Source organism: Callithrix jacchus, chromosome 1 (genome assembly GCF_049354715.1).
Source record: "Callithrix jacchus isolate 240 chromosome 1, calJac240_pri, whole genome shotgun sequence".
Lineage (NCBI taxonomy): Eukaryota > Metazoa > Chordata > Mammalia > Primates > Cebidae > Callithrix > Callithrix jacchus.
This window is the reverse complement of record NC_133502.1, coordinates 112,879,992-112,903,641: the sequence shown is the minus strand read 5'-3', so window position 1 is coordinate 112,903,641 and position 23,650 is coordinate 112,879,992. Positions and strand designations below refer to the sequence as shown.

The following is a 23,650-nucleotide window of genomic DNA, read 5'->3' as shown; positions in this document are numbered from 1 at the left end:
AGGATCATGTGTATGTGCTGCCTGAGATTACTTCTGAAAGGTGTGGCACTGGATGAGAAAACTGGATAGAAGGACGAAGTTTTGACTGACATGTGAAAAACAAACTTTATGAGACAATTACTTATCATGTTAATATCACAATGTTATTATTTTTAAAAAATCTTCACATACTGGTCCTTCCACAAGATGTGCAAGCACTTCATCCCATAGCTTCTGGTTTTGACAATCTTCTCTGATGAGATGTTGCTGTTGAGGAGTTAGTTGAAAAGCCTCAATTGCTTCTGTTGAATCTGATGCTTTGAATACTTTGGAGGCGCTTGGACAGTCATCTAGATTTATTTTAAAAATGTATCAGCAGACTTACAAGTGGTTCTAAGCAGAACTATGAAACAAGAGAGTTAACTGACACACGTAATGTTTAGTAAAAAGATAAACCAACACAAAGCAGCATCTAATTTCCCCTAAAACTGTAATCCCAGCACTTTGGGAAGACGAGGCAGGTGAATTACAAGGTCAGGAATTCAAGATCAGCCTGGCCAAGATGGTGAAACCCCGTCTCTACTAAAAATACAAACATTAGCTGGGTGCAGTGGTGGGCGCCTGTAATCTCAGCTACTTGGGAGGCTCGGGCAGAAAAATTACTTGAACCCGGGAGGCAGCCGTTGCTGTGAGCTGAGATCGTGCCATTGTGCTCCAGCCTGGGTGACAGAGTGAGATTACATCTCAAAAAAAAAAAAAAACATTTCCTCTAGAATTTAGAAAACTATATTTTCTGCTATGTGGTTCTGACACTATTAAAATACACAAAAGATCCATGTTCTACCCCTCAACCAAATCCTTTGCTTTCGTTTCTTGTAAGTCTCTCAGTTTATTTTCTTAATGTTTATCTTTATTAAAAAGTATGTTGGCCAGATGCAGTGGCTCCTATCTGTAATCCCAGCACTTTAGGAGGATGAGACAGGAGGATCCCTTCAGCCCAGGAGCTCTGGACCAGCCTGGGCAACATGGAGAAACTCCATCTCTACAAAAAATAAAAAAAATTAGCCAGCTGTGGTGGTGCACAGCTGTGGTCCCAACTATTCCAGGGGCTGAGGTAGGTCGATCGCTTGAGCCGTGCTTGAGCCGGGAAGTCAAGGCTACAGTGAACCACGATCTTTCCGCTGTACTCCAGCCTGGGTGACAGAGTGAGACCCTGTCTCCAAAAACAAACAAACAAACAAAACCTAGTATGTTATTATGGTTTATATTTGACAATCATTACCTACCATCTGAAAGTAGTCTTTTTGTGGTTCCACTGGGCTGCTTCTTTGACTGTCCTTTAGTCTTCTTCCCTTCTTTATCTGAAGGGTAACCTGCTGGATACTGATGGAGGGGGTACAATGTAGATTTAAGCTTCACAGAGAAAGGGGGTTTAGATCCTCGTGAGAAATTAGAAGGGAGGGGAAGACTACACTTTCCCCAAACTGAAAAACTTTACATAAAAGAAACAGACATTTAAAGGAAAAGAATTCAGAGTACAGATAACTAATAAAATCCCAATTTCAGAATAAAACATGTAGCTGTGACTGCTAAGAGATTACATTTTATAATACACTGATCTTAAATTTCAGATCTAAGAAAGATAAGTCTTCAGGAGTTGTGATTAGGTAGCTTCAAGGAAAGTAGAATGCAGATATGAAGATAAATAAGGACCAATCATAGAGCAGCACAACAGATGGAAATCAAATAGATTGGATCACAGAAATTTGTGAAGTCAATCTAAAAAAGTATCAAAACATTAAGGGTTAAACTTCTAATCTCCTAAAATTAGAGGGAGGAGCTTTTAGAAAACCTAAAGCAACTAAACTATTAAATCCTCTATCAACTAAGAGTTAGACTTGAAGTAACTATTATCTATTAGTTAATATAGATAACTTCATTTATCTATTCTTATGTTTATGTTTGCCATAAGGCTTATTAATCCTTATGTTTCCATGGCTACCTTTTTTGAGGGGCTGAGGTGGGAGAAGCATGCTTTGTAAAACAGTTATGCTTAAAGCACTGTATCTTTTAGGTCGCAGTGACTATTAACACATCATAGCAGATGGGCTCACGTGCTTCTGCTCAGTTTCTAATCTAACCTATCTAGAACAATGCTCTCAAACAAGGGCATCTTAAAAATCTTCTGAAAGTGAATTTAAAAAGTTTTTTTTAATATTAAAAAGAATTATTTTAGTAGTTGTTTTAGCAGCTGATGTCTTATTTTCAACAACCAATTCTATGAGTTTAAAAAGACAACAAAAACAGAAACAGATTTGCACTAGAAGACACACTCACCTGCCTGGGTGGTCAGACACTTGCCCACAGTTCAGCCCCTACACATGCAGTGTGGGCAGAGCCAGGGAAAATGACAAAGCTGGCAGTTTTTATGGGAGGCACAACAATGGGGAATGATGGGAGATGAATTCAAACCATGCTCTGAAGTCAGTGTCAGGGACAAATTCTAGGGTATACAGGCCATGAAGGGGAAATGCAGCCATACCATCCACTATGCACAAAAAATCAAAGTCTTTATGGGTTAATAGCTGAGCATAGGCAAAGGAGAAAAAAGGCAAAGCACTAAAGGTGGCAGCAGGGCAGGGAAGCAGCTTTGTGGGGGAAGAGAGAAAAGGGGTGAGGAAAAGTGAGAAGGGTAGAAAGCAGACCACTCTTATAAAGCCACCTCCCCACCCTTCCCCTACCAGAAAGACATCCCCCGTGCCCTCTAGGATAAATGTCCTTTTTCAAAGCCTCCTATACCTAAATTTTATGAATCCCTTTCCCTCAAACTTCAAGTCATTTCCAACTTGATTTGGGAATATTTTACTTTTAATTAACAAGCCCAGCTTTTTCCAAGTACAACCCTTGATTCTATTGCAGTCTGACATTCAGGATGCTACCTTTTCACTTCTTTTCCTGCGTCTATTTGCATGGTCTTATTCCTCACCCCTTATAGTCCACCATCAATTGCTGTGGGTTATATTTAGTGTTAAGGCATGTCGATAGTAGAGGTGTATATTTTTATGAACACGTAGGCAGCCTAGACAAATGTAATCTAACCTGTAAACGTAGACATAATCTCCTTGACCGTTCTATTCCTTCAGAGGTCCAAGGTGCAGGTTCAACATCATCTCTTCTTAAAAGATAGCGCCAAACCAAGAATCCATGGCTTGATGAAATCTCTGGCCAGTATTTCACCACCTAAATCACAATATTTCAGTACTAGTTTGAGATTTAAAGTTTAGACTTACTCAAGTCATCACATTAGTGGTACCAAAATAATCTTTGCCAGAACTAAATGCAACTTCTGAATATATTGCTTTGCTGTAAGGATAGTAAATAAGTCCAGGATATTCACTAAAACAGTTTTGACCTTAATTTCTATTCCAGTACTTCCCATGAGTAAATGATTGCTATAAATTTAGTAGAGTAACAAGATTATGCTAATTAACAAAATTATGTATAGTAAACATGGCAGCAAATTCCTCTTTATTTAAATAAAGAATGCAAATCTAATAATATTATAATGTGCTTTGCTTTGAAAATCTATTACAAATAAAATCATTCTGAAAAGATATATAAAAATCAAGTTATACAACAGCCAGTTAAATGGTTTTATTAAGAAACACACACACACACACACACACACACACACACACACACACACACATATATAAAAATCTCAACCCAAAATAAAACTGTGCCCTTAAGAACTCGAAATAAGCCTTAAAAGTAAAGTACTGAAGTTAAGAGTTTGCTTTGTGCATTTGTTAAATTTACAGGAAAAGTAGCAAGATAAGATGGCTACTGTTTCCTCGAGCCCACCCCCAGTAGTTCTTTGCAGCAACCCTGCCTTGAAAGCCCAGGAAGAATGACAAACAAGATGTCATGCCAGATAGAGCACCTTATAAATGCCATCATATCTGTTGCCTTCTTCAGGAGCATATTTGCTGATCTTCCTCCCTTTAAAACTGCGTATCACTCTGACTGGCTTACCAGCTCTCCAATTCCGAGACTCTGCTCCAATTTTATCATCCAATGGAGCATCACAATTAAGGGCCAATGCCCTAAAAAACAACAAAAAAGTCTTTATACCACGTAATTTTTCTTCAAGTATACAATCGAGTCATTAGCTCAATTAAAAGGTGAATTATACCTTACCTGATGGTTAAGATTCTATGATTCTTTCCATATTATTCCAGATAATAGGATTATGCTTTCCCCCACCAGCAGAGAAGACAAATCAGTTTTCTGATGTCACCCCCAAGCCAGGGAATTGGTTCTCAGATAGCCTGTAGGGTTCTTCTGAAAGTAATAACATCTGTGCCACGTATAATAGAAAACAACTAGAAATACATGGAATTTTTCTTTAAATAACGTTTGTTGGGGGAAGGGAGAATGTTGGAAAACTAAAGCAAATGACTGTTTTAATAGTTATCTTTGATAAGGGTGTGAGGTAAATTGCTGGAATAATGTAGAAAGAAATCCAGAAATATAAATTTGTCAGCAAGGTGCAAATGACCTTCCCAGGTCTACTTTCCACATTCCACAGGCAATAGAGAATCCTTAAAGTTTAAAAGATTAAGAACAAGTGCTGTATGACAATATTCTTTAAAGGCCTCCATAAAAAGATAAATTTCAGTAAGCCTGAAGCATTCAAACGCCTGTGCTAATGACAATAAAGATTTCTGGCTGCTTGAGATCACTACATTTTACTAACATGGTCAAAGAGGAACACTGAGTTGGAAGCAGCACCTGACCTAGCTGAAACTTGCTTAGTATGTGCATTCACCCAGTAGTAAGAAGTCAGTGAGCTTATTAGATGTTAGAAGACCTTTCTTGGGAGAACCTAGTTGTACCAAAATCTGTATTTAAATTATTTTTAGTATTTTAAAATAACAGTTTTAGAATCAGTTTAAAATTAGCATTTTCATCTAAGACACCTACTTCTTAAGGGTAAAGAAAACACTGAGGACACTTAAGGTGAAATAAAAAAACTAAAAAACAGAACTATACCCAATCTGGTGAAAGCAGATATTAAAAAAACTACTACTTCAGGGTATAATTCTTTTTATGCAGGCTCAAGTTAAAAAATAGACCTTAAGACCATGACTAACTTATTGGAAAAAAACTTCTTGACCATAGTTATATTTTAGTAAGTAAATGAACTTAAAAGTTTTTGTTTTAAAAAATATATATATAGCTGTGGTCAAAGAGTTTAAGCTTACCAAGTTACCTTTTTTTTTTTTTTTAATCTAAAATGAAGATGCATTAAAATTCTGGGAGGTAGAAGAAAATACAGCCATCAACTCTAGGATTAGTATTATGTCTTACTTACTGAATACCTATTGAGGTATTATACATACTTCATCTTAAAGAGCTAGGATTAAGTATTACCTTCCTGTCACTGAATGGAATGCTTTAATGCTCACAGGTACCTTCAGTCATAATTACTACCACCACTAACTGGCACTGTCAACTCACTTCTGGCTTCAGATAATCAGGCTATTCAAATATGTGAAGAGAGTCCAAGAAGATGAAACTAGGCAACATAGCAACAAAGCTTCTCCATTAATCTATCTGCAGCTGAACCAGTCAGGTGCCTCTGACTGCCCTGATAAAAGATGCCCAGGTTACTTTGCTGCCCTCTTTAGTTTCTTAAAGTTGGAAAAGCTGGGAAGAAATAGGAATAAACTCAGAAGCAAGAAGGTATCGAATTACCTCTTAGCAAAGAAGCAAAAATGAACTGAACCATACACTACTGGGGAAAGGGCATACTATGGGTCAGAGCAAAGAGCCTTTCACTTCAGTTTTCATGTTTGTAAGACATACAGGTACCTTTGCCCAAGCACTTTTACAATCACAAGGTGTATTCACAACTTAATGTATAAAGTGACAGACAGAATGTTAAAGTCTCTCTGGTAATTCAATCCTAAATTGTTTCCAGTTGATATTTCATTTTTACTATCCTCTCTTTATAGCAAACATTTATACTGCTTGTCAATTATATTCTAATCAGACTGTAGTGGTACTTATTAGATCGTCCAAAAGAGTGAAAGGAATCTAACATGTACATTACAATGGTGGGTAGTTATGAAGGAAGCTCCTTTCAAGCAAAATTATTGGTTAAAGGGAAAAGTAATTTTCAGATTTGACAACTTGAAAGAGTCCTTTTGCAAATTCAAGACACACTTTCATTGACAAAAACACATCAAAATATTTAAGACATTCTTCTTAAAGGACTACTTTCTTGCTAGAAAAAGATTAACTAGGGACTAAGCTCCTGTCTCAGGAATGTTTTCACCAGCAAATCTGACCTGTCTCCTCTGCTGGTTCAGTAAAAATAATCCTACTGTCGGAAATAATATAGAACACATAAAAACAGAAATTCTATGTAACTTGGTATGCATTAAAGTCTTGAAATCATTCTGGTATATCCTTTACTTCACACAGTCATCAGAAATTAAGGGGACACTACTTAAAATTGAGTGATTTAGACTCAAAGTGAAAAATACTTTTACTCAATTAAACCCTTAATAATACGATATAAAACTGTTAACTTTATGAAATGTTCATGAAATTTTCAGTATGACACATTACAATGTGATTTTTTTTTTTTTTTTTTTTGCTATCTGGTGGTCTGGGTTACTTAATAATATCAGCATAGCACGCATTTATAAAATAAAACATTTTGAAATTAATAAACTTTCTGTACCTGTGGGAGCTGAGATGTCATTAGTATTTCTATAGAATAAAGTATTTCTATAGAATAAAGGTCAGCACAAGGTGGCTTTTTTGTAATGCCTTAAGGGGATTTAGTTAGAAAAGATCATTTCTGTGACTAAATGAACATTCCCTTAAACAACACTTAGAAGATATCTTATTAGCAGACATCCTAAAAGTACATTCAGTACAGATCTGATTAAGTGGCCTTATGCTTCATCTATATAAATAAATGTGGCTCCCAAACATAACATCATTTCACATTCTGGAGTTTACTCTAAAAAAGAAGTTTGTTACTTTAGCTTTGACGAATGCGGTAGCAGACAAGCCACCTTATTCTCAATTTCACTTAAATTACACAGGCTCCTTTCTTTCAAAGTTGTCAACATTTTCAAATGTACAGCACATGTATTCAGTAAGACTAGGAATTATGGCATTTAAAAAGTAACAGTATAGGCCAGGTGCGGTGGCTCACGCCTATAATCCCAGCACTTTGGGAGGCCAAGGTAGGTGGATCACGAGGTCAGGAGTTCAAGACCAGCCTGGCCAAGAGGTAAACTCCATCTCTACTAAAAATATAAAACTTAGCCAGACATGGTAGCAGGCACCTGTAATCCCAGCTACTTGGGAGGTTAAGTCAGGAGAACAGCTTGAACCTAGTGGGGGTGGGGAGGGAGGGCAGAGGATGCAGTGAGCTGAGATCATGCCACTACACTCCAGCCTGGGTGACAGATGAGTGACACTCCATCTCAAAAAGGAAAAAAGTAATAAATAATAAAAAAACAGTATAAAGATATGTTTGGATGCTTAGACACAATTATATAATCAGGCAATGGAATTTTAATTTCAGATATTTAACTCCCAGTTCTAGATTCTCCTCTGCAATGTAAGTTACAATTTACAGTCCTCTTATGAAATTTTTATACAATGTTCAAATTCTAAACAGTGTTTACAGTAGTACCTGTTCATGTTTGTTAATGTTTGATCAGCTGAAGGTGCGCCAATTCTTTTATTACCAGCAAGATTTTTACCACCACTTCCAGTGTATGTGAACTCATCACCTCGGTCCTGTCAGAGAAGATTTTCTATATTAAGAAACCTAAACCCAAGTATAATTTCACCAATTCTTATTTCAGAGTCAAAACATTACATTAGGATGTCATAAGTTGATATTTTCTCTCAAGGCATCTCTCAAAATAATGCAAAATTCAAATGCAATCTTGCGTATAGTATACCTTCAAGTTATGTAACTTGACCTAAAGCTTTCACTTTAAATTACCACTTTTCAACATCTCCAAACATGGTCAGACTCAAGCTATATACGCAGTCAAATAATCAATAAAGTGTTACAAGGTACGTCTTATGGGTTGAAATATTTATTCAATTCAACATTAAAACCTATCAATACTAGCTTGTAGGTTCTTTATAGATAATACCACTTCAATACACACTCCATAACCCAAATTTCCAACTGATATCTACACCACACCTAAGTGTCCTGTCTCAAATTTCAAATTCTGGCACTGACAATAAGTACGTACCATAAAGCAAGATTACCTAAAAACTTCTTTTTTTTTTTGAGACGGAGTTTCGGTCTTGTTACCCAGGCTGGAGTGCAATGGCGCAATCTCGGCTCGCCGCAACCTCCGTCTCCTGGGTTCAAGCAATTCTCCTGCCCCAGCCTACTGAGTAGCTGGGATTACAGGCACGCGCCACCATGCCCAGCTAATTTTTTGTTATTTTTAGTAGAGACGGGGTTTCACCATGTTGACCAGGATGGTCTCGATCTGTTGACCTCATGATCCACCTGCCTCGGACTCCCAAAGTGCTGGGATTACAGGCTTGAGCCACCGTGCCCGGCCCCACCTAAAAACTTCTTATTAAAATTCTTTTTACTTTTGAAGACAGAGTCTTGCTCTGTCACCCAGGCTAAAGTGCAGTGGTGTGATCTCGGCTCATTGTAGCTTCTGCTTCCCAAGTTCCATAGATTTTCCTGCCTCAGCGTGCCAAGCAGCTGGGATTACAGGAATGTGCCACCACACTTGGCTAGTTTTTGTATTCTTAGTAGAAATGGGGTTTCGCCATGTTGGTCTTCAACTCCAGGCCTCAAGTGATCCACCTGCCTTGGCTTCTCAAAGTGCTGGGATTACAGGCCTGAGCCACCACGCCCTGGCTTTCGTATTAAAATTCTAACAGCATAGTAAGATCTCTTTATTTCATACCTATCACATTCAGGTAAAATAATCACCTCCCATTAAGAAGAAATTTGGAAAAAATTTGAAAAACTAAAAGTAGTATAAAGTATTTACTAAATGTAAAAAGGCCAAACGATGTCACGTACACTAGCTCTCCAATTACTTCTGTAGCGACCTAGAAATTTTTATGGATATTACTGTCTCCATCTGATTCACTACTTGAAACAAATTAAGTAACTATCAGTGCACAATTAATTCTACTAACACTAGCAAAATAGTAACTTTTTAATGCAATATTATTTTAATTAGACAATGAAATTTTCTCTACTTAATTATTATTATAGAGGTCAATTATTTATACTTTGTTTTCCCCTTGGATTAAAAGCCAACACAACTAAGAATATCATGGTCTTAAAGTGTTTTTATTGGCCTAAAACCCTTAAATTTACTTTCGCTTTTTGTTAATCCAATATTAAGGTCTACATATTTTTAAAATAAGGTATTAAAAAACATGATCTTTAGTATGTATTCTATGTGAAGGAATTCTAACAAACATGTACATCTAGAACAGTTTAGAATACTCCTTAAAACTTATCAAAACCAGTCTTCCACCCAGTATCTGGACAGACTCCACAATATGCATATTCATAACTGTCAACTTCTCAAGTTATTATGGGAGTACCATAAAGAAAAAGCAATGGAAAGCAAAACAGGATAATATAACAAATGCAAGCCAAACAGTATTTTAAACATTTCTGATTACTCTTCAAGCAGCAAATCAAGAAAACATGTACCACTAACTCATTTATACTTTAATCATTACATGAACAAAAACATTAAATTATCAAGAGGGAAAAAATGGTCAGACTGTAAGAGCTCTCAACCAGTATCATTTCAGACTATTTTCCCACGGAAAGGCGAGGCAGGGTAACTCATCCCTGGAATCCCAACACTGTGGGAGGCCAAAGCAGGAGGCTTGCTTGAGCCCATGAGTTCAAGACCAGCCTGAGCAACATAGTAAGACCTCCTATCTATGAAAAACTAAAAACAAAATACTTTTCCTACAAAAAAATAATCAGGCTAAATTTGTTGCATCTTCTAGTCAATGATCCATTAAATTGTGACTGGGAGGCAGTAGCCTAAACAAGCTCTGCTGCCTGGGAAGAGCTCACATAAAGCAGCTTTACCTACACAAGGAACACAGTGCTGCCCCAAGTAACTCAGTTCCTCAGGTATTCCCAACATCTCTTCTTCTTTGACTTTCTGTTCTTGTGTCAGTTTGCTGAGAATACTTGGCTCATGGTTTCCAGATTCATCCATGTCCCTACAAAGGATACAAACTCATCGTTTTTTATGGCCGCATAGTATTCGATGGTGTATATTTGCCATATTTTCTTTGTCCAGTCTATCATTGATAGGCATTTGGGTTGGTTCCAGGTCTTGCTACTGTAAACAGTGCCACAATGAACATATGTGTGCATGTGTCTTTATAACAGAAACACTTATAATCCTTTGGGTATACACCCAGTAATGGGATTACTGGGTCAAATGAAATTTCTATTTCTAGATCCTTGAGGAATCACCATACTGTCATCCGTAATGGCTGAACCAATTTACACTCCCACCAACAGTGTTAAAAGTGTTCCTATTTTTCCATATCCTCTCCAGCACCTGTTGTCTCCAGATTTTTTTAATGATCTCCATTCTAACTGGCATGAGGTGGTATCTCAATATGGTTTTGATTTACATTTCTCTAATGACCAGTCATGATGAGCATTTTTTCATGTTCTTGGTGTCACGTATGTCTTTTGAAAAGTGTCTGTTCACATCCTTTGCCCACTTTTGAATGGTTTTTTTTTCTTGTAAATCTGTTTTAGTTCTTTGTAGATTCTGGATATTAGCCTTTTGTCAAATGGGTAGATTGCAAAAATTTCTTCCCATTCTGTTGGTTGCCAGTTTAGTCTAATGATTGTTTCTTTTGCTGTGCAGAAGCTCTGGAGTTTAATTAGGTCCGATTTGTCTATTTTGGCTTTTGTTGCCAATGCTTTTGGTGTCTTAGTAATGAAGTCCTTGCCTATGCCTATGTCCTGAATGGTTTTGCTTAGGTTTTCTTCTAGGGTTTTCATGGTGTTAGGTCTTATATTTAAGTCTTCTTTTTTTTTTTGAGACGGAGTTTTGCTGTTGTTACCCAGACTGGAGTACAATGGCACAATCTCGGCTCACCGCAACCTCCGCCTTCTGGGTTCAAGCAATTCTCCTGCCTCAGTCTCCTGAGTAGCTGGGACTACAGGCATGTACCACCAAGCCCAGCTAATTTTTGTATTTTTAGTAGAGACGGGGTTTCACCTCATTGACCAGGATGGTCTCGATCTCTTGACCTCGTGATCCATCTGCCTCAGCCTCCCAGAGTGCTGGGATTTTAGGTGTGAGCCACCGCACCCGGCCATATTTAAGTCTTTAATCCATCTGGAGTTAATTTTAGTGTAAAGTGTCAGGAAGGGGTACAGTTTTTGCTTTCTGCCCATGGCTAGCCAGTTTTCCCAACACCATTTATTAAACAGGGAATCCTTTCCCCATTGCTTGTTTTTGTCAGGTTTCTCAATGACTGGATGGTTGTAGGTGTGTGGTGTTGCCTCCGAGGTCTCTGATCTGTTCCATTGTTCTATATCTGTTTTGGTACTAGGACCATGATGTTTTGATTACTGTAGCCTTGTAGTATAGTTTGAAGTCTGGTAGTGTGAGGCCTTCAGCTTTGTTCTTTTTGCTTAGGATTGTCTTGGCTATGCAGGCTCTCTTTTGGTTCCATAAAGTGGTTTTTTCCAGTTCTGTGAAGAAGGTCATTGGTAGTTTGATGGGGATAGCGTTGAATCTATAAATTACTTTGGGCAGTATGGTCATTTTCATGATACTGATTCTTTCTAACCATAAGCATGGAATGTTTTTCCATTTGTTTGTGTTCTCTCTTACTTCCTTGAGCAGTGGTTTATAGTTCTCCTTGAAGATGTCCTTTACATGCTTTGTTAGTTGTATTCCTAGGTATTTTATTCTCTTTGTAGCAATTGTGAATGGGAGTTCACTCATGATTTGACTCTCTGTTATTGGTGTATAGGAATGCTTGTGATTTTTGCACATTGATTTTTGTATCCTGAGACTTTGCTGAAGTTGCTTATCAGTAAGGAGATTTTGGGCTGAGACAATGGGGTCTTCTAAATATGCAATCGTGTCATCTGCAAACAGAGACAATTTTATGTCCTCCTTTCCTAACTGAATACCCTTTGTTTCTTTTTCTTGACTGATTGCTCTGGCTAGGACTTCCAATATTATATTGAATAGGAATGGTGAGAGAGAGCAACCTTGTCTAGTGCCAGATTTCAAAGGGAATCCTTCCAGTTCTTGCCCATTAAGTATCATATTGGCTGTGTATTTGTTGTAAATAGCTTTTATTATTTTGAGGTACATTCCATTGATGCCTAGTTTATTGAGAGTTTTTAGCATAAAGGGCTGCTGAATTTTGCCAAAGGCCTTCTCTGCATCTATTGAGATAATCATGTGGTTTTTGTCTTTGGTTCTGTTTATGTGGTGGGTTATGTTTATTAACTTGTTTATGTTGAACCAGCCTTGCATTCCTGGGAAGAAGCCTACTTGAACATGATGGATAAGCTTTTTGGTGTGCTGTTGCAATTGGTTTCCCACTATTTTATTGAAGATTTTTACATCTATGCTCATCATGGATATTGGCCTGAAGTTTTCTTTTTTTGTTGAGTCTCTGCCAGGTTTTGGTATCCAGATGATGTTGGTCTCATAAAATGATTTTTGTATTGTTTTGGAATAGTTTCAGAAGGAGTGGCACCAGCTCCTCTTTCTACGTCTGGTAGAATTTGGCTGTGAACCCATCTGGACCTGGACTTCTTTTGATTGTTAGGCTATTAATTGCTGCCTCAACTTCAGCCCTTATTATTGGTCTATTCGGGGTTTCAGCTTCTTCGTGGTTTAGTCTTGGGAGGGTGCAAGTGTCCAGGAACTTATCAATTTCTTCCTGATTTACTTATTTATGGGCACAGAGATGTCTGTAGTAACTTCTGATGGTAGTTTATATCTCTGTAGAATTGATAGTGATATCCCCTTTACTGTTTTTCATTTCATCTATTTGATTCTTCTCTCTTTTCTTTTTCATTAATGTGGCTAGCAGTCTATTTTGTTGATCTTTTCAAAAAACCAGCTTCTGGATTAGTTGATTTTTTGAAGGTGGTTTTTTTTTTTTTTTTTTTTGTCTCTATCTCCTTCAGCCCTACTCTGGTCTTAGTTATTTCATGTCTTCTGCTAACTTTTGAGTTTATTTGATCTTACTCCTCTCTCAATTTCAACAACAGGGTGTCGATTTTATATCCTTCCTCATTTCTCATGTGGGCAGTTACTGCTATAAATTTCCCTCTAGACACTGCTTTAAATGTGTCCCAGAGATTCTGGTACATTGTGTCTTCATTCTCGTTGGTTTTGAAGTACATCTTTATTTCTGCCTTTATTTCATTGTTTATCCAGTCGACATTCAGGAGACAGTTATTCAGTTTCCACGAAGCTGTGCAGTTCTGAGTTAGTTTCTTAATCCTGAGTTCTAATTTGATGGCACTGTGGTCTGAGAGACTGTTTGTTAAAATTTCTGTACTTTTGCATTTGCTGAGGAGTGATTTACTTCCAATTTTGTGGTCAATTTTAGAGTAGGTGCAATGTGTTGCTGAGAAGAATGTATATTCTATGGATTTAAGGTGGAGAGTTCTGTAGATGTCTATTAGCTCCTCTTGGTCCAGATCTGAGTTTAAGTTCTGGATATCCTTGTTAATTTTCTGTCTCGTTGATGTAATACTGACAGTAGAGTGTTAAAGTCTCCCACTATTATTGTGTGGGAGTCTAAGTCTCTTTGTAGGTCGTTAATAACTTGTTTTATGTATCTGGGTGCTCCTGTATTGGGTGCGTATATATTTAGGATTGTTAGCTCTTCTTGTTGCATTGATCCTTTTACCATTATGTAATGCCCTTCTTTGTCTCTTTTGATCTTCACTGGTTTAAACTCCTTTTTATCAGAGACTAGGATTCCAACTCCTGCTTCTTTTTGCTCTCCATTTGCTTGGTAAATCTTCCTCCATCCCTTTATTTTGAGCCTATGTGTGTCCTTGCATGTGAGATGGGTTTCCTGAATACAGCACACCGATGGATCTTGACTTTTTATCCAATTTGCCAGTCTGCATCTTTTGATTAGGGCATTCAGTCTGTTTATATTTAAGGTTAATATTGTTATGTGTGAATTTGATCCTGCCATTTTGATACTAGCTGGTTGTTTTGCCCATTACTTGATGCAGTTTCTTTATTGTGTCGATGGTCTTTGCCATTTGGTATGTTTGGGGTGGCTGGTACTGGCTGTTCCTTTCCACGTTTAGTGCTTCTTTTAGAAGGTCTTGTAAAACAGGCCTGGTGGTGATAAAATCTCTCAGCAATTACTTGTCCGTAAAGGATTTTATTTCTCCTTCACTTATGAAGCTGTGTTTGGCTCGATATGAAAATCTAGGTTGAAAGTTGTTTTCTTTAAGGATATTGAATATTGGCCCCCACTCTCTTCTGGCTTTTAGGGTTTATGCCAGGAGATCCGCTGTGAGTCTGATGGGCTTCCCTTTGTGGGTAACTCGACCTTTCTCTCTGGCTGCCCTTAGCATTTTTTCCTTAGTTTCAACCCTGGTGAATCTGATGATTATGTGCCTTGGGGTTGCTCTTCTTGAGGAATATCGTTGTGGTGTTCTCTGTTATTTCCTGGACTTGAATAAGGTTGGAGAAGTTCTCCTGGATAACTTGCTTGGTTGGGGAAGTTCTCCTGGATAACATCCTGAAGTGTTTTCCAGCTTGGATTCATTCTCCCCATCACATTCAGGTACACCTAGCAAACCCAGATTAGGTCTTTTCACATAATCCCATATTTCTTAGAGGCTTTGTTCATTTCTTTTCACTCTTTTATCTCTAATCTTGCCTTCTTGTTTTATCTCATTGAGTTAATCTTTGACCTCTGATATCCTTTCTTTTGCTTGGTCGATTCAGCTATTGTAACTTGCGTATGCTTCATGAAGTTCTTTTGCTGTGTTTTTCAGCTCCATCAAGTCATTTATATTCTTATCTAAGTTGTTTATTCTCGTTAGCATTTCGTCTAACCTTTTTTCAAGGTTCTTAGTTTCTTTGCATTGAGTTAGAACATGTTCTTTTAGCTTAGAGAAGTTTGTTATTACCTACCTTCTGAAGCCTGTTTCTGTCAATTCATCAGACTCATTCCCCATCCAGCTTTGTTCCCTTGCTGGTGAGGAGTTGTGATCCCTTGAAGGAGGAGAGGCATTCTTGTTTTTGGTGTTTTCATCCTTTTTGCACTGCTTTCTTCCCATCTTTGTGGACCTTTGAAGTTGTTGACTTTCGCATGCGGTCTCTGAGTGGACGTCCTTTTTGATACTGTTGAAGCTGTTTCTGTTTTTCAGTTTTCCTTCTAACAGTAAGGCCCCTTTGCTGCAGGACTGCTGAGGGTCCACTCCAGGCTCTGCCTTCCTGGGAATCACCTGTGGGTGCTGCAAACAGTAAGGGTTGCTGCCTGTTTTTTTCCTATTATCTTTGTCCCAGAAGGGTACCCACCAGATGTCAGCCAGAGCTCTCCTTTATGACGTGCCTCTTTTGGATATAAGAGGGTCAGGGAACTGTTAGATGAAACAGTCTGTCCCTTATCAGAGCTCAAGTGCTGTGCTGGGAGTTATGTTGTTCTGATCAGATCTGCTGGGCAGGTATGTTTAAGTCTGGTGCAGCGGAACTCATAACCACCTTTTTTCCCAGGTGCTCTGTCCTGGGAAGGTGGGGCTTTATTTATAAATCCCTGATGTGCTGCTGCCTGTTTTCAGAGATGCCCTGCCCAGCAAGGAGGGAGTCTAGTCACAGTTTGCCAGCAGAGGTGTTGCTGAGCTACTGCGGGCTCTGCGCTGCTGCTCTGTAAACTTCCTTGTGGTTTTGTTTACAGAGGTACAGTTAGGACTGTCTCAGTAATGGCAGAGTGCCTCGGTAACGGTAGACTGCTTCGGTAGTGATGGACTGCCTCGGTAATGTTGGATGTCCTTCCCCCAAGAGAGCTCGAACATCTTGGGTCAAGCTTCAATTGCTGTGCTTGGTAGAAAACTCTCGAGCTAGCTAGAGTGTTTCAGGTTGCTGGTCTTTGTGGGGGTGGGACTCGCAGAGCCAGACCACCTGGCTCCCTGCTTTCAGCCCCCTCTTTTTCAGCTGAACGGGTAGCTCTGTCTCCCAGGCATTCCAGGTGCCAGTTGAAAAAGCCACCCAGCTTTGTGTGAGTTTCTGTGCCGAAACCTGCAGTGCTGGCTGCCATGTTGTAAACTTGTGGCTTTTCAGCCTGGGAATCTCCTTCCTGGTCTGTGGGCAGTAAAAACTGTGGGAGAAGTGCAGTATCTGAACTGGAGTGCTGGAGTGGCTGGAAAAGCCTCAGATGGCCTCCGCTGGGTAGGGAGGGGGTGTCCTGTGGTGACTGCACTTCCTGGGTGAGGCAGTGCATTCGCTTTCCCTTCCTGGGCTACACCCACAGTGCAACTAGTCTCTTTGAGATGTACCTAGTACCTTGTTTGAAAATGCAGAGATCACTCCCCCTCTGCATAGCTCTTGCTGATAATTGCAATCCAGAGCTGTTCCTATTTGGCCATCTTCTTTCCAGGTTCCACTTGCTTATGTCTTCTGAGAGTAGGGGATGGCCGGGTGCGATGGCTCAAGCCTGTAATCCCAGCACTTTAAAAGGCCAAGGCTGGTGGATCACGAGGTCAAGAGATCGAGACCATCCTGGTCAACATGGTGAAACCCCGTCTCTACTAAAAATACAAACAATTAGCTGGGCATGGTGATGCATGCCTGTAATCCCAGCTACTCCGGAGGCTGAGGCAGGAGAATTGCCTGAACCCAGGAGGCGGAGGTTGCGGTGAGCCGAGATCATGCCATTGCATTCCAGCCTGGGTAACAAGAGAGAAACTCCGTCTAAAAAAATAAAAGAGTAGGGTATAAAGTCTGGTAGATTTATTTAGAAGCTGTATATCAATGTGTCTACTTAATGGTTTATCTTTCATTTAGTCAATAACAGGACTTTTTCCTGTGAGCCTATCGTGTCCATGGAAAGCAGCTGAGTTAAATCCTGGGGGTGATGGTTCCCCTGGGAGATGATATGGATGGAGAAATAGTTAATACACAGTTTAGCAACCTTGAAGCAGCATCCGAGGAGGCATGGTCATGTGGCCTCTTTTCTTTTTTTTTTTTTTTTAAGACAGAGTCTCACTTTGTCATTCCAGGCTGGAGTACAGTGATGTCATTTTGGCTCACTGCAAACTCTGCATCCTGGGTTTAAGAGATTCTCCTGCTTCAGCCTCCCAAGCAGCTGGGATTACAGGCATGCACCACCACGCCTGGCTAATTTTTGTATGCTTAGTAGAGACCGGGTTTCATCATGTTGGCTAGGCTGGTCTTGAAGCCCTGATCTCAAGTGATCAGCCCATCTTGGCCTCCCAAAGTGCTTGGATTACAGGCGCCTGCCACTGTGCCTGGCCCTATTTAAGATAATATTCTGCTACAGAGACTATAACATTTGAATCCATGTTATGTGCACAGGACTACATAAATTATCTCATTTAATGTAACCATCTTCCTGACATAAAATACTATTTCTTCTTTTTACAGATGAGGAAACTGAGGTTTACTACAGTTAAATAATCTGGCCCAAGTCTCATATACAACAAATATCAGAGACCAGATCAAATACAATTGCCCAGATGCTAAAAACAAATGTTAAAGAGACTACATTTCTAGTTGGTTTATTATAGACTTTAAATAACTCCAAGAGCTGACTGTAATAAACTATGTAACATCCTTTATATTTCTGACAAATACATAAAGATAGAGCTTCAAAACATGCATGCTAAAGAAGTATGCAAAGGATGAACCTAAATATTTCCATTACTTTGCCATGTTAATGTAAATGCACACCCAAATGTGCCTTTCAGAAAGATGAAAAGCTTTTCTATTTCTGTCTGAAAACATACATTTTGTGCTCTTCATAACTACATGAATTAATTTATCTTTATAACAATCCATGAAAGCAAGTAAATGCCTGAAAACCATAGATCTGATGAACAGTAAAAAAACGAACAACACAATTAGAAAACGGCCAAAAAACCTGAAAAGCTCTACTACTAGAGGCTACATAGATGGCAAATAAGCAAATCATGTCCAACAATGAGATATCACTACACATCTATCAAAATGGCTAAAACAACAACAACAGCAAATACTGGTGAGATGCAGAGAAACTGGATCACTCATACTTTGCCAACAGGAATATAAAATGGTACAGTCACTGTGGAAAATAATTTGGCAGTTTCTTTAAACAACTAAACATGCAACTGCCACATGTGGCCTAGAAATTGCACTTTGGGGGCATTTATCCCAGAGAAATAAAAACTTATGTTTACAAAAACCTGTTCACAAATATTTGCTGTAGCTTTATCTGTAATAGCTAAAAACTCAAAAGAATCCAGCTGTTATTCAACGAGTAAATGATTAAACAAACTGCGGTACATCCATACCATGGACTAGTACTCGACAAAAATGAATGAACTACTGATACATACCACAATCTCCTGAGAATTACACTGAGTGGAAAAAAATCAATCCTAAAGGTTATGTACTACATAATTCCATTTATAAAAATTCTCGAAGTGATAAAATTACAAGAACAAAGAAAAGAGGCTGGATGCAGTGGCTCACGTCTGTAATATCATGACTTTGGGAGGCTGAGGTGGACGGATAACTTGAGGTCAGGAGTTTGAAATTAGCCTGGCCAACATGGTGAAAACCCGTCTCTACTAAAAACACAAAAATTAGTCAGACATGGTGGTACGTGCCTGTAGTCCCAGCTACTCAGAAAACTGAGCCAGGAGAATCACTTGAACCTGGGAGGCAGAGGTTGCAGTGAGCCAATCATGCCACTGCGTTCCAGTCTGTGTAACAGAGTGATACTCTGTCTCAAAAAAAAATAAAAATAAAATAGGCTGTGTGTGGTGGCTCATGCCTGTAATCCCAGCACTTTGGGAAGTCAAGATAGGCAGATCACCTGAAGATAGGAGTTTGAGACCAGCCTGGCCAACATGGTAAAACCCCGTCTCTAAGAAAAATACAAAATTTAGCTAGCCAGGCATGGTGGTGGGTACCTGCAATCCCAGCTATTCATGAGGCTGGTTGCAGTGAGCTGAGATTGCACCACTGCACTCCAGGCTGGGCAATGAGAGCAAGACTCCATCTCAAAAAAAATAAAAAGAGGATGAAAGATTAGTGGTTGTCAGACATTAAGAAGCAGTTAGGGGCTACATACGATAGGTGTAGCTATAAAAGGGCAACACAACACAATAATGGAAATTGTGATATTATAAATGTCAGCTCCTGACTGTGCAGTGTCAACATCCTGGTTCTGATATTGTACTATATAGTTTTGCAAGATAGTCAGCACTGGGAGAAACTGGGTAGAGGGCACAGAATCTCTGTATTCCTTCCTTCCTCCCTTTCTTTTTTCTTTTTTAAAAGACAGGGTCTTGCTCTCTGTAGCCCAGGCTGGAGTGCACTGGCACAATCATGGCTCACTACAGCCTTGATCTCTTGGGCTCAAGCAATCCTCCTGCTTCAGTCTCCAAAGCAGCTGAGACTAAAGGCATGTACCACCACACCCAGTTAATCCCTTTTTTTTTTGTCTGTTTCTTTTTTGTTTTTTCCAGATGAAGTTTTGCTATTGTTTCCCAGGCTGGAGTACAATGGCATGATCTCAGCTCACTGCAACCTCTGCCTCCCAGGTTCAAGCAACTCTCCTGCCTCGGCCTCCTGAGTAGCTCGGATTACAGGCATGCACCATGATGCCCGGCTAATTTCTGTATTTTTAGTAGTGACAGGGTTTCTCCATTTTGGTCAGGCTAGTCTTGAACTCCTGACCTCAGGTGATCTGCCCACCATGGCCTCCCAAATGCTGGGATTACAAGCGTGAGCCACCATGCCCAGCCACACCCAGCTAATTTCTTAATTTTTTCGTAGAGACAGGGCTTTGCCAAGTTGCCCAGGCTGGTCTTGAACTCTTGAGCTCAAGAGTTCCACCTACTTCAGTCTCTCAAAGTGCTGGGATTACAGGCGTGAGCCACTGCACTCGGCCCTCTGTATTATTTCTAATGCTACATGTGAATCTACGACTACCTCAAGATAATAAGTTTAATTTAAAAAAATAAGCTCTATAGATCTTTAACACTGGAACCAAAGTTTTTATTTTCTTAAAGAGAAAACTTAAAGAAGGAGGAGGAAAAAAATGCTCCATAGAGGCTGGGCGTGGTCGCTCATGCCTGTAATCCTAACAGTTTAGGAAGATAAGGCAGGTTGATCACATGAGGTCAGGAATTGAGATCAGCCTGGCCAATGTGATGAAACCATGTTTCTATGAAAAATACGGTAATTAACTGGGCATGGTGGTGCATGATTGTAATCCCAACTACTTGGGAGGCTGAGGCAGAATAATCGCTTAAACCCAGGGAGCAGAGGTTTCAGTGAGCCAAAACTGCCACTGCACTCTAGCCTGGGTGACAAAAGCAAAACTCCATCTCAAAAAAATTAAAAAATTAGCCAGGTGTGATGGTGGGCACGTGAAACCTCACATACTTGAGAGGCTGAGGCGGGAAAATTGCTTGAACCCAAAGGCAGAGGTTGCAGTCAGCTAAGATTGCACCACTGCTGTACTCCAGCCTGGGCAATAGATTGAGACTCTGTCTTTTTTTTTTTATAAAAAAAAAAAAAAAAAAGCTCTAGAGAATATGAGGGTTTTTCTTGTAATACTCACTTACCAAACGCATACAAGTCAAACCAGTACATAGTACATGTAAAGAATACACCGCCAAATGATTTACTTCCTAACTTGTATAGAACTGATTACTTCAATACAAAAACTGCTAAGAAGACACAATAGTATTTGATGCATCCTAGGAAAAACTTGTATTTTACCAAATGATCAAGGCAGGTTCTAATGAATAACTTTATATTATATATTGACTTACTACTTCATCCGCAAATCCACCAGCCAGGACAAGAGAATAAGCCCCATCATTACTTCGACCATGAATTCCACCAACATGAGGTCTGTGAACACCTGCTTCGCTCACCTATAAAACAAGTAAAGAGAGTCTCAAAGTACCTCTGAACAGTTAAGATACATTTACAAAATGCTTTCATATATATTACTGGTACCTAAAGACTCAAGAAGTGAGTATCACAGAGTTCTATCTTTTGCTCTCTCATTTTACATCTCCTCCAATATATCCTTTAGGTTCTGAAAACTGTAAAACTGATTGGGTAGAATTCTGAGTTGCACAATAACTAGTAAATAATCATCTTCTATCTACTGGAACTTCCAGCTCAACTCAGCTAAGAGAGAACTAGCGGCAGTATGTATCATTTCTCCCTTATTTCTAGTCTTGGATAGTGTCCCTGTTCCCTACCTAGTTTGCGAAGTCCAAAATGCAGCAGTTACTTCAGCCCCACTCTTCTCCCTTATTCCTCAAACCCTTTTGATCACAAGGATTGCTTCTTTTACCTTCTAAATTTCTCATATCGATCTTCTTTTACTTCCACTGTTCAATCTTAGTTTGAGTCATGAATGTTTACAATAGATCCTGTTTTACCGCCTCTACTTTTGCTCTTTCAAATCCATCCTAGGTATCACAAACTGGATAATTCTCTTAAAAAACAATTCTGCTTTGACTTTCAACGGTTTAATATGGCTCCTATCTATTTTTCCCAGCCTTATCTCCAGCTTCTCTTTGTAGGAACTTATATGCCTGAGCCAGAACTACTCAATGTTACCCAAATGTACTATCCATTTCTACTTTATTCATTTCTGCTTTTCTGCTTCAGTGGCTGCTTTTTCTCTTGTATCTTCATTCCTGCTTCACTGAAACATGTGTCACGTCTTTGTGAACTTCAAAATCCCTGAGAAAGGTGTCGTAGTTCATCTGTTTTTTACAGAATTGTTCTTTTTTATGGTAGACACAGAGGTCTCATCATGTTGCCCAGTAGGCTGGGCTAGAACTCCTGGGCTCAAGCGAGCTTCCTGCCTCAGCCTCCAAGTTGGGATTACAGCTGTGAGCCACAACGTACAGCCAATACAATTGTTCTTAGCAGAGTAAAGGAAGGTGAAATTCAAGTTTGCGTAAGAGTTTGGTGTGCGAGGGGTAGGGGAAAGGCATTTAGAACCTTTTAGAAGCCAACAAGAAGCTGACAGCAACAGAACCTGGAAAGGTTTTGGCTGTTCAAACACCTCAGCAGAAGGGACTATTTGATTTCCCCACCTCACCAACCATAGCAAAAATAATCTGTTTTTCCTAAATCTTCTCCACTTTCTAAATAGCAAATCCATCTTACTAGTTGCTCAGGAAAACAATCTCATACTCATCTTAGGCTACTTAAGGAGGCTGTTAAAAGTTTAGAAAATAAGTAAGTGACAGAGGTACAGAAAAAAGAAGCAAAAAAAAAAAAAAAAAGTAAGGTGATTAGAAATACAGTGTATTTTTACTATATTTATAGTATTACATTCCATTTATATACAGTATTTTATTGTATTTATAGATAAATACAAAGTCATACTAACCTAAACTTTGAATACTGGTTCAACCAAAATTGTAATACAACTATTGCAAAGATGAGAGAACACAAGAGTATTAAACTAAGTATTTCATCTTTCACAGAAAGAAGCTAATGCAACTAAAAGATGAAGAATAAAGTACTATAAACACGTTATTTATTAACAGAAATAAGAAGGTAGGGCTGGGCACAGTGGCTCACACCTATAAACCTCCTGGGCTTGAGCCCAGGAGGACTCTGTGATTATGCCACTGCACCCCAGCCTACACAACTGAACAAGACCCTGTCTAAAATAAATGCAGAAGAGGAAGTTAGGCCAAGAGTAGTGGCTCACACCTATAATCCCAGTGCTTTGGGAGGCCAAAGCTGGAGCACTGCTTTAGGCCAGGAGTCTGAGACTAGCCTGGGCAACAAACCAATAGTCAGGCATGATGGTACGCATTTTTTACATTTTTAGTCCTAGCTAGGTGGAATGATCACTTGAGCCTGCAAGTCTGAAGTTAGAGTGAGCTATAATTGCTACTGCACTTCAGTCCAGGTGATAGAACAAGACCCTGTCTCTTTAAAAAAAAAAAAAAAAAAAAAAAGAAGAAGGTAAATCCATAGGAAACAACTAAAATTTTAAAGTGGTTGCTTCAGAGAAACAGAAAATGGGGATGAAAACTAGGGTGGGTTTTTCAAATATAAATTATTTACTCATATTTAATACATATATAGCTTTTTAAGCCATTGACATGTAATACAATTGATCCACAGGTCTTGCCAATTCAAGAGAGTAGAAAATATTTGGGAAAAAAAGTAGATGGTGCGTCTGTACTGAGTATGTTCAGACTTTTTCTTGTCATGATTCCCCAAACAACATAGTGTTACAACTATTTACACAGCATTTACACTGCATTAGGTATTATAAGTAATCTAGACATGACTTAAAGTCTATAAGAGGATGCATGTAGGTTATATGCAAATACTGCATCACTGTATAAAGGATTTTT

At 39.0% G+C, this 23,650-nt stretch overlaps 1 protein-coding gene across 2 annotated transcripts in view; it reads right to left on the bottom strand.

The window, feature by feature from the left end:
• Positions 1-23,650, bottom strand: part of UHRF2 (ubiquitin like with PHD and ring finger domains 2) — a 104,385-nt gene that overhangs the window by 5,840 nt on the left and 74,895 nt on the right. For both annotated transcript variants that reach the window (XM_002742920.6, XM_008996717.4), the window contains 6 exons: positions 21,077-21,181; positions 7,703-7,809; positions 3,923-4,085; positions 3,079-3,219; positions 1,266-1,362; positions 172-329 (listed from right to left, as the gene is read on the bottom strand). In XM_002742920.6, coding sequence (XP_002742966.1) covers positions 172-329; positions 1,266-1,362; positions 3,079-3,219; positions 3,923-4,085; positions 7,703-7,809; positions 21,077-21,181 — 771 coding nt within the window. The remainder of the gene's footprint in view (positions 1-171; positions 330-1,265; positions 1,363-3,078; positions 3,220-3,922; positions 4,086-7,702; positions 7,810-21,076; positions 21,182-23,650) is intronic.